Source organism: Benincasa hispida, chromosome 6 (genome assembly GCF_009727055.1).
Source record: "Benincasa hispida cultivar B227 chromosome 6, ASM972705v1, whole genome shotgun sequence".
Lineage (NCBI taxonomy): Eukaryota > Viridiplantae > Streptophyta > Magnoliopsida > Cucurbitales > Cucurbitaceae > Benincasa > Benincasa hispida.
Genome location: NC_052354.1, coordinates 32982431 through 32994340, shown reverse-complemented (window position 1 = coordinate 32994340; position 11910 = coordinate 32982431). Strand labels below are relative to the sequence as shown.

General features: G+C 33.6%; 2 protein-coding genes across 3 annotated transcripts; both read left to right on the top strand.

Moving 5' to 3' along the window:
• The first annotated feature begins 583 nt into the window (after positions 1-583).
• On the top strand, positions 584-3964 carry LOC120079602 (FCS-Like Zinc finger 14-like). Of its 2 annotated transcripts, none has more exons than XM_039033832.1 (2): positions 584-1671; positions 2021-2839. In XM_039033832.1, exons 1-2 carry the CDS (start codon positions 1127-1129, stop codon positions 2106-2108), a joined length of 633 nt encoding a protein of 210 aa, XP_038889760.1. In that variant the 5' UTR covers positions 584-1126; the 3' UTR covers positions 2109-2839. The 2 variants fall into 2 exon arrangements, with proteins under 2 accessions (XP_038889760.1, XP_038889759.1); XM_039033831.1 differs by lacking the exon at positions 2021-2839 and adding an exon at positions 3616-3964 and having other exon boundaries at positions 595-1671.
• Positions 3965-5555: 1591 nt separating this feature from the next.
• On the top strand, positions 5556-7827 carry LOC120079601 (cytochrome P450 CYP73A100-like). The gene is made up of 2 exons (XM_039033830.1): positions 5556-6829; positions 6923-7827. The coding sequence occupies exons 1-2, from the start codon at positions 5985-5987 to the stop codon at positions 7656-7658; spliced, it is 1581 nt and encodes a 526-aa protein (XP_038889758.1). The 5' UTR covers positions 5556-5984; the 3' UTR covers positions 7659-7827.
• Positions 7828-11910: the final 4083 nt, after the last annotated feature.

Sequence of the window (11910 nt, the reverse complement as noted above, 5' to 3'; positions counted from 1 at the left end):
AGAACCTCTAACATTTTAATAGAATGTATAATGGTTTAACGAGTTAGCTATGCTTATGTCCATAATAAATTAAATGAATCGTGCTTTAACTTGGAGCAATTTAGTGACCTCTTGAGATTTTTAGTTTGTTCGAATAGTCATTCACTCATAGAAACGGTTAAAGATAAGTAAATAATCGACTAGAGAAATGTTAGACAATATATTAGACTTAAACACATTACTCCAACAACCATTACAGGGGCATTTGGGCATTGAATTGATTATTATAATAAGTAAATAAGTAGTTGTTATAATCAGTTAGTTAAGTATTTGGTGTGTAAACTATTTTTGTTTGGATAGAAAATAGTAGACTCGATAACAAAAAAGAAAAGAAAGAAGGAAAAATAGTAAAAAAAGTTTTGAAATAATATTTAATACACACCGCCATTATATTTGGTGTTTCAAATATGAGATGAACTATAATAATCCACTCTGCTAACTTCTAGTCGATGCCTCACACGGGCAATACAAAGTTTACAACCCAAATCTTTATATATATTTTTGAGAGTGAAGAACTAAAATAAAGTTAAAGGAAAAACAGAAATGAAAAAGAAAAAAAAAAAAAAAGGAGGAAAGAGCAGAAAGTGACAGTCCAGAAATTATTGCAGACTGTTGAAGAGAATAATTATTGTGTTCAACTGTTTATATTCCTCTGCTCCTAACCCATAGCCTACAGAAGAGACCAGAGAGGGCTCAAAGTTCCTCTCTCTCTCTTTCTCTCTCCCTCCCTCCTTTCTCTTTGAAGCTTTTTTGGTTTCTGCAACCCATCTTTCAAGTTTCAATTTAGTGGGTTTGAAGAAACTTTCTGTGCTACTGCTTCTTTCGCACTCCTCGGGGATCTTATTATCAGAGGATTTTCCGGAGGAGTTTTTTCCATTTCTCTCTCTCTTTCTGACAATCTGTGCTCTAATTCTTCCAATTTACTCGATTCCGAATGTCATTTACACTTCACGAGAGTCAATTCTCTTCCTCCATAGCTTGTTCTCTTGTTTGACGATATCACCTCTGTAATCCACCTGATTCTTGTGAAGATTTTCAGGGTTGGAGTGAAGAAAACAGAGGAATTGAATCAAATTTCGTTTCAGAAATGGAGAATTTCATCGGAAAAAGAAAACCCACCATCGGGATTTCACTCTTCACCGCTTTGTCTGGTTCATTCTCTTCTGATAAAACGAAATCCCCTCGTGATTTCGAAAAGGGTGTTGTTGGGTTGGGTATAGTGGCTGCCATGACTGATTCCGACAAAATTCATGAAGCTTTTGTGTCTTCGAAAGTTGTTTCTCCTAGGTCTTGCTCGATTCCTATCGTTTCTTCTGCTAAACCAGCGGCTAATTTCAGAGGTGGTTTTAGCCTAGAAAAGGAAGTACTACCTGAGGTCGTTGATGAACTTTCTGAAAGTTACACTTGCGTAACTTCGCATTTTGGTAATCGTTTGTTTGATAAGCGTATTTACTTTAATGGTGAGCTCGAATTGGTCAATGGCCACTCTTCGAATGTTGTGAGATCTGGGGTTTTTTCCACTTCCCCCATGAGTTTTGGTGTAGCGGAGAGAGGGTTTTGTGCTGCTGAATTTTTGAGCTCTTGCTATCTCTGCGGCAAGCATCTTCATGGGCTTGACATCTTTATGTACAGGTAAATTTCAGTTCTATTCCCTTTTCTCCTTTGTCTTGGTTTTAGTTTTAGTTGGTTGCCTGATTTGCAAAGCAATTTGATCAACTCTTATTAGTTTTTGTATTTTTTATATAGAGGGAAAGAAAAATTCAAACCCAGTTCGTTTGATTCCTATAAACTGTTCAGTCATGGTAACTTGGAATGGAATCTTATATTGTTGAATCATGATATTCTTTGATTTCGTTGATGTTGTCTTGGTTGTTTAATTGATGATTTAGGTAGAAAGGATGGTTTTGTTTTCTCAGTGAAGTTTTTTGGATGAGTGATTCATTGATTTGCTCATTCGCTCTTTTGGAACTCCACGTTGCAGATTTTGGAAGTTTATCATCTGTTTCCATCTTTTCGAGGATTTTCTTTTCAAAGTGGAAACATTTTTTGAATTGCACAATCTGTTTTAGATTCGATAAGGGCTTGGAGCGGGCCCCTGTTTTTGATATTTGTCAGCATGATTGTATTTTTTCCTAGATTGATATGATTAAGTTTGGTTACTGTCTCCCTTAGAACTTATGACCTTGATGGACGCTTGAGTGATTCTATTCATCTATTCTATCATCAAATATTGGCAAAAAGTTTCTTCAGCTTGGCATGGCATAATTTCACCTTATTACTTTGTTATCTGCACAAATATGACCATTCTTCTCTTATGTCTGCATTTCACCTTATTGGATGTTTCATTTTTTTTCCTTTTTGGGTAATAAATTGATCAATCGTTGGGAGAAATGAAAAAATATACTAGGACATACAAAAAACGTCCATGGAACTAACTTCAAGAAAGGACTCCAATCCAACGATGTTTTATAAAAGATGACATAGCTTACATGATAAAGAAGAACTTCTCATCTTCTTGGTATTGGTAAGTTGTTAAGTTAAAATGGTTATTTTAAAGCTGTGTTCTGTTCTCATAAGAAATAAAGAACTTGCAGTTGATGGGGTAAGATTAATTTTCAGGTCAGTTTACACATACTCCAAGATAATTGTGTTAATTGGATCACTTTAAGCAGCCATTACATGGTTATCGATACGATGCAGATCAAAATGAATTACCCTTCCTTTAGACCTTTGGCCAACAAACTGGTAGCCCAAAGCGAGAAATCTCTCGATCTAACAACATTTTCAACTATTTTTTTTTCAATACAATATATATGTATTTATATTCTCAACTAGTTTATCTTCATGTTGATCGCCTCTCAGATGTAATTCTTGGTTAGACAAGAGTTTAGTTTTCATCTTCAGATATTTTGTCTCTTTTAAGCTTCAACTCTAAAGAGTAGAGCTGTTTCTTTCCTTTCTTAATGAGAACTTAAGTGTTAATTTTAAGTTATAGCTACACAAACACAACGGCAGACAGCTATTATTCCCTTGTCTGGACATTATACTAATCTTTGAATAGTATATGACTTAATCGTGGGACAATATTGTTGGCTCTTTCTTGGCTAATACTTTGAAGCTACCTCTTTGTTTATTGTCACTTGCACGGGTTTGTTTCATATTTGGGCTTCTATGCTTTTCAATTATCAGGCTTATTATAGAGAAAATCTTCCTCATCTTATGGTTGTGAAACTCGTTGGACTTTCAGAAATACTTTGTAATTGTTATTATGATGATATTGATACTGGTAATTGGAGTAGAAAGATCTGAATCCTGCATAGCAGTTGACTTTTGTTAATTGAACCATCACCGTGTAAATGTAACGTCGTGACCGGTGGTGATGATTTAACTGAGATATTTTTCAGCAGCTTGGTATTAAATGATGGTTCTTGTCCTGTACTTTCATGTGGTTGAAATGAGATGACATGTGATTGGATATGAAACTTTAGCAATTTGGTTGGCATTCATCCAAGATTCTCATGAACTTGGAATCTTCTTTTTCCTTTGAGAATGACTTTGCTGTTTTCATTCATGCAGAGGGGAAAAGGCATTTTGCAGCGTTGAGTGTCGCGACAAACACATCAGAGGCGACGATTGCAGGGACAAATGTGGATCGAAGGTCATGAAGGATTACTCGGCATCGCCTTGCTCCGTGGCTGGTCCCCCTGCCTTGGCTTCAGGTGTGGTTGCAGCTTAGGTAATCACATGGAAAATAAAAATAAAAGTATAGCTGATTGATAAAGTAAAGTGTATCAAATAAACTGGTGGTAGTAAAGACTTTGTAGGAATGAATATCTGTGAGAAAGAAGTATTACAAATAAGATGGTTTGTATGATAATTGTTTCATTAGTGGTATAAAATGTATGAATTATGGGTAATATGATAAGATATGATATGATATGATATAACTCTAATAACTTAAGCAGTCCATGCCTAACAATACCAAACTTTCAAATGCAATGTTTTCTTCCCTCCAAAAATATTTTTTATGAATATAATATTTAAAATCATATTCTATGTTTTAAAAATGATTCACCCTTGGCTTTGTGGGGAGACTTTTGTTAATGATCTCTCATTTTAAGTTTGAACATTTTTAATTTTGTTTTTTTTAAATTACTTTTTTTTTCTTGTTATTGTCATTGTCGTCTCAAATAGGTGTTTAACCATATTTATATATTTTTAAAAATCACGGATCTATTAAACATAAATTTAAAAATATAAGATATTATTATAAATAAAATTTAATTTATGTCTAATTATCAATTATTAATCGAATATTTATTAGAAACTTTTGAGCTATTAATAACTTTGTTTAGTGCTACGAGGATTCTCAAATTATGGTGAGTTGTGCATCCCGATGTCGAAATTGACCCGACAAACTGTTTAACTCGAATGTCGGGTCAATTGGTTTGGGCCGGATCTGCACGTGGATCCGGCCCATTAAAACATCTCCATCAATGGTTTTGGCAGTTCTAAATGGGCCCCACTTCGCTGCCCACAGTTTTTTCGATCTGTCGGCTCAACAACCCATCCAATTCTAAACTAAAGTAAACGTCCTTGTCGTTACATCAATTTAATTATATAAACGTCCCAATTGATTCTTAAATAAACTTTTTTGTACATCTTCATTAAATATCATTTTTCGGATCAATAATTTTTGTTTGGAGAAGTTAGTTTAAAGCTTTGCAAAAATATTAAAATGAGTCTAAAAATTTAAATTACAAATTTAAGGTGTGTTTTGATTTACTTTCTAAGTGTAATTTTTTTTTAATAAACACTTAGAAAGTCAATTCAAACATTTACTTGATTCATGAATTTTCGATTTTTGTGTCTTATAGATCCTTGAAATTTAAAAATGTCTAATAAACCGTAAAATTTAATTTCAATTTCATGTTATATACATTGTTCAAATATGCAATTTTTTTCTTAAATAAATTAATTTATCTATTAGATAAAAGATTGAATTTTTGTGTAATGAAATTTAAATATCTAATAGTTAATAATCTAGTATTTTATCAAATACAAAGTTGAAAATTCATAAATATACTTGAAACAAAATTAAAAATTTCAGACTTAATGCACATAAATTAAAAGTTACATTTAAATGTCTTACCATGGTCAATATAATAGTCGAACAAAAATAAAAAATAATTTTTTAAAAAAATCACGTACATAGATGTTTGAAAAGAATCCTATTGAAGTTGAGGAGAACTTAAACTCCTTGGGTCTAAGGTTAATTCGCCCCTAGTTTTTCATACCATTTGACCTTAATTAATATAATAATTTTTACCACGTACAAACGATTGTTGGTGTACTTCAATTTATTTAATATTATAATAAACTAAATCAGATTGTATTTATTAAAAACGAGATTAATAAAATTAATACATGTTCTAAGTATACAATAAGGTTTTTATATGTTGCAATTTATTTTTGTATTAGTATAAACAAGATACTAGTTTATAATATAGATCTCACCCCACATATAAAATTGTAACCAAACCCTAAAGAAATATAGGGAGTTGATTTTTGACCAGACCCTTTTTTGCTTTGAAAACCAATGCATGAACGCTTTGACCCCTCTCTCTCTCTCACACACAACGGTCAAGGAAAGTTCTTCCCTCTCTCCTTCTCTCGAATATTATAATGAAAAGCATGTTGGAGATGATCAAAGTTGACAAAGAAATATAATTTAAGTTCTCTTGTAAGTGCTTTTACCTAATCTCCCACCAACCTCAAACGGCTTCTTCTATATATAGTCTCTTATCAAACTCCATTCATCAACCAAGTCTCTTATCAAAAAGCACATAGATTTGCCTCCTACCCCCAAAACCATATCTATATAAACCATTTCCCCCTCTTTCAATCCCTCAATAGCTTCTCTTTGGATCTTTCTCTATTTAGATATGGCTTCCAATGCCTTCGTTTCTCTCTTTTCAATGCTTGTTGTTTCTCTTGTTACTAAGTTCATATTCCCCATGTCTCCACTTGCTTTTGGAGTAACCATCTTCCTTGTTCCTCTCCTTACGTATATCATCTCTTCCATGGCCTTCTCCTCCAAGCTTCCTCCTGGCCCTCTCTCCATTCCCATCTTTGGCAATTGGCTCCAAGTTGGCAATGATCTCAACCATCGCCTTCTTGCTTCCTTGTGCAACAAATTTGGCTCCATATTCCTCTTGAAGCTCGGTTCCAAGAACCTCGTTGTCGTCTCTGATGCCGAGCTTGCTAGCCAAGTTCTGCATGCTCAAAGTGTTGAGTTTGGCTCTCGCCCTCGAAATGTCGTGTTTGATATCTTCACTGGAAATGGTCAAGATATGGTGTTTACGGTTTATGGAGACCATTGGCGTAAGATGCGAAGAATCATGACTTTACCGTTTTTTACGAACAAAGTTGTGCACAATTACAGTGGCATGTGGGAGGATGAGATGGACTCTGTGGTTCGTGACCTTAAGAATAACAAGAAGTTTCAATCAGAAGGGATAGTTATTAGAAAGCGTTTGCAATTGATGTTGTACAATATCATGTATAGAATGATGTTTGATGCAAAGTTTGAGTCCCAAGACGATCCTTTGTTCATTGAAGCAACTCGATTCAACTCAGAAAGAAGTCGGTTGGCACAAAGCTTTGAGTACAACTATGGAGATTTCATTCCATTGCTCAGACCCTTCTTGCGAGGTTACTTGAACAAGTGTAGGGATTTACAGAGTAGGAGATTGGATTTCTTCAACAAAAACTACGTTCAGGAACGAAGGTATTAGAGTTGTCTATTACATTATGACCACTTTTGTTATTTCAAGCTGAAGTGTAATTGACTAATGTGATTGATTTTATTAATGTCTAACAGGAAGATAATGGCTGCCAATGGAGATAAGCACAAGATAAGTTGTGCCATGGATCATATCATAGATGCTCAACTGAAAGGTGAAATTAGTGAAGAGAATGTGATTTACATTGTGGAGAACATCAATGTGGCCGCTATAGAAACAACACTTTGGTCGATGGAATGGGCGATAGCTGAGTTGGTGAATCATCCGGAAATCCAACACAAGATTCGAGAGGAGATTGCTAACGTCCTAAAAGGAAAGGAAGTGATGGAATCTAACCTTCATGAACTGCCATACTTACAAGCAACAATCAAAGAAACACTTAGGTTGCACACTCCAATACCATTGTTGGTGCCACATATGAACTTGGAAGAGGCAAAGCTTGGAGGGTACACCATTCCAAAGGAATCCAAGGTGGTTGTGAATGCTTGGTGGTTAGCAAACAACCCCGAGTGGTGGAAAAATCCAGAGGAGTTTAGGCCAGAAAGGTTCTTTGAAGAAGAAAGTGGAATAGAGGCCGTTGCTGCAGGGAAAGTGGATTATCGATTCTTACCATTTGGAGTTGGAAGGAGGAGTTGTCCTGGAATTGTTTTAGCAATGCCAATCTTAGCACTCATTGTTGCCAAGTTGGTTTCAAAGTTTGAAATGAAGCCTCCAAATGGGATAGAGAAGATTGATGTCACAGAGAAAGGAGGACAATTCAGTCTGCATATCGCCAACCACTCGACGGTTGTTTTTGACCCCATTACTGCTTAATTTTCCTACAACATATTTCCCATAATTCTCTCTTCTTGGATTGAATTACATTATTTTTTAATCTCATGTTGAGATAAAAATCAATCTCAACAGAAATTTATACTTTTGAAAATAGCTAAATATTTAATTCTCATCTTTAATACAATAAATCATTTTTCAGTTATTTTAAGTTTCATTCTTTCATATATATTTTTTTCCACTCTTGCACTCAAGTATATATGGAAGAATGTTATTAACCTACAAGAGCACAACTCTTCTATAGCATAACCCCATCCCTTATCCTTTGCAACAAGCTTCCTCCTATATATGGAGGATTCAAAGCATTAACCATCAAGATTTTGTCATCACACATTTCCCAAATAATTTTGATATATCATTGTCGATCGTTTTCCAATTGAAAAAATTTCTATTAATACAAGAGAATTTAACTGTCTTTTTTAAAATATTTTTTGCTTTTATTAAATAATTTTCTATTGTTGGTGCATCCCTCATTATTTTTAAGGTGATATTGACATTACCACAAACTAATGAAAGTACTTTCCATATTATTGCAATACTAGAAAATTTCCTAATTAAGTCAAATAGACTAAGATTTAAATACATGTACATATAGTTCTTCCAATTAATACTTCCTTTAATTTTCCGCCTCAATTGTTTATTCACCAAAACCTCACCATAGTTTTTTTCCAACCACGAATTTAAAGATGTCATAGGTAATTTTGGACCAAAGGCAAAATTATCTCAAAAAATTTGACGAATATTAAATCAATTCAGGAATGATAGATAGAGCCTAAAACAACACATATATCCAAGAGGAGGTCAAGGAACCTATGTTGAACTCCTTGGCCTCAGCTTAATATGCTAAATTTCTAGCATTTATTTAGTTTTTTCTTTGTTATTTCTCATTTCTTTATTTTCATCTCATTGAAAATTTGACATTGTAACTCATGGTTTTTAAATCAAATAAATTATTTCATTCTTTTTTAGATATGAGCTAAATTTTTAAGGGGATTGAGTCATGTGATACCCTAAGACTTTATGGTTTGAGCCAATACTAATTCATCATGTTGTGTTGACCTTACATTTTCTTTATTGAGTTTATTGTTATCTTGTTAAGTTGAATTTGCCACTTAATTTACAATGTTAGTGGAGTCTTAATGTTGATAAGGTTAAAATAAAAATAGAATTCACGAAGGAATATGTATGGGGACTAAAAGCCTAAACATAGGTTTGTCATGTAGCTTTAGACATTAGGTACACTATAAGACTTAGAAATTGTGTGAAATGATCTAAGATTTAGCTAACTACAGAAATATAGGACTAGTTCCTAGGATCCTAAAGGTACTTACGCAAACAAGGTTGAATAGGAGAAGTTTTTTGTCTATATTGGATCACTATCGACATGATGCAAGCGTATAGCTCAAGGAATAAAGTTTGTTGCTTGAAACTTGACTGTAAATCTCTGCTGTCATTTACTATTTATTTAATACTTTGCACAATACCAAATCTCTTCTATTTTTTACTAAGTTACCATCAATTTGCATTATTAATATTGTTTAAAGAAAAATTGAATTGCCTTTAGTCTCATGGGATATAATACTCGGAATACCATTAAGTTTGTGTGTGCTTGCACTAGTCCACTTTAAATTACAATTTTATGAAATTTTGGACCAAAGGGAAAAATTGTCCTAAGAAGCTCGACGAGCATTAAATCAGTTCAAGAAGGATTGCTAAAGTCTAAAACAACATATAAGGTCCAAAAGAAGGTCTAGGAAAAGAGGAAGGAATGGTCTCGAGTCCATTCTGAGCTCCTCGACCTCGGCCTAGGCCAATGTCCAGCCTGGTGAATCAGCCAAGGAATTATCCTTTTCGTATAGCTTGGATCAATGAAAGAGGAAGGAATGGGCTAGAGCCCATTCCGAGCTCTCACCCTCGACCTAGACCGAGGCGAACGTGGTGAACAACCAATAAACTATCCTATACACAACACTTGGACCAATGAAAGAGAAAGGAATGGGTAGGACCCCATTTTGAGCTCCTTAGCCTCAGCGGCAAATCAACCCAAAAATTATCCTATTAGATCCACTCGATCCAAAAATCCTAAAAGAGCCGCCTAGATAGATTCCGAAACCTAATCCTAAGAGGATTAAGGTATGAGAGCTTATAAATTTGTAAGAGTATATAACGTATATGCGAAAACAATCAGGATTCTAGGCACTCTAACTACATTAATTTTAGAATTAAAACATGCAGGCACATAACTTTAATATTAGGGTTAGAGATATAACCTTTGTAAAAACTCCAAATTGAACCGATCTTTTGTTTGAATGTGATCATGAACAGTTCGTGGACCACTGCTAGAGTCTTTTATGCTATTCTTCACTTTAGAACAGATTGTAGGATCCAAATTGTGATAGAATAGAAGGGAAGTTTGAGCTTGAGAGTGTTTTGGGGTACAATATTTGAGAGAACAATTCTTCTTCAAATAATGAAATTGCATGAACCTTTTACCATTAATTTTTCTTCCATTTTAAAGAGGGAACTCATGCAATCACATTTCATCTAGAGTTGACACCAAATATTTCATGCAATTAGTGGGAAATTAGGTGTTTAAACAAAGTGGAGAAGGTTGAGAACTTTCCACTTAGTTAATTTTCATTTAAAATTTGAATTTCACAAATTCAAATTAAAAAAGAATTTTAATTTTAAATAAAATTGATTCAAATAATTAAGTTTAAATAAAATTTATTTTTTAAAAATAATTTTAAGTAAAAATAATTTTAATAATTAGTTTTAAATAATTAATTAAACACTTTAATTAATAAAATTAATTTAGTATCAAATATTAAATTAATAACCAACACCAATTTCGAACATGAATCCCTATTCATGTATATAATATTTCAATCATATTTAAATATTTCCAATTCTTCAATTTGTTTAATTCAACAATTAAACTAAATAAATACATCAATTATATTGCATATAATTAACTTATAATTCCCTAACTAAATTTGAACATTTCAAATTCTCATCACACTATTCTAAGGTTTAGTCCGATATCAGCTAGCAGAGAGACCTAATGGAGTTACAAATCATGAGCTCCAACCATCACAGATTAAATGGCTAAACTTTTTAACCTAATTAACCAACATTCATTAACTACTAGAAAACTCCACTAAAGGCCAGTAACTACACTCCTCACTGTAGATCTATTTTTGTCCACTTGATTTAATTGTGATTAATAAGTTGATCCTTCACAGGTTGTTCATAATTACAGTTGGGTCAAAATTACATTTTTACCCCTATAAATACATCTTGCTTCTTAAATCCCACCGATTCTCTAATGAACAATTGGTTTGTGGTCCAACCACCAAACTAAGTCACTCTTGAGCTAATGAGAGGGTGGGGCTCCTCGTTAAAGACTCGGAGTCAGCACTTAAGAGAACAACCTATCTACTATCCCTAGAATTGGGTAGGAATGAATTCCATCTTGCAAAACTATGTCCCCAACTATCTACTCGGTCTAACCCCTAAAACAGAAGGTATATTGTGTCGGCGATGCTGAACCACTCTCACCCATGCAAATTAAAGGATAATCCCGAATAAACAGGAGTTCATAGTTAGCTCATGATTAAGATCAAGTTACTTAGGTCATCGAATTTAAATAGTCAGTCTTATTAGTAAACGATATTATAAAGTAAAAGTGACTATTTCGTGGTCCGATCTTATGCAAACTCATTGTATAGGATGCCTCCACTCGCATGTCTCCACATGAACAATTCAGGATCACATCGTTTGTATCAAATACAAAGTGAGTCGCATCCATAATATCCCCAGGTTAAGGTACCCAACCTTATCCCAATACTATAGACCATTTTGGCTATATACTTAAACTTGATCCACTTTTATGTCTCCACATGAAGTTCAAGTATTCATGCTCTAACCAAAGTTTTTTAGTTTATTGGATTTATGGTTAAAAGGTACAATTCATATTCAATACCATTTTATTGAATAAATCTCAATAACAATTTTATTGTCAAAATAGAATATGTTCAAAGTTTACAAACTACGAGTTTTAGGACATACAACCCAACATAAATAGACCATAGAGGCTTCTTGAAAAGTAAGTAAAATCTGAGTGTTTTAGTCTAATATTTCTTCATTTGATTTTCTAGTGACTAAGCATTGGAGTGGACGTGGCAATCACCACATCAATGTGTAATTTTACCCTTTTTTTTTTTTTTTTTTT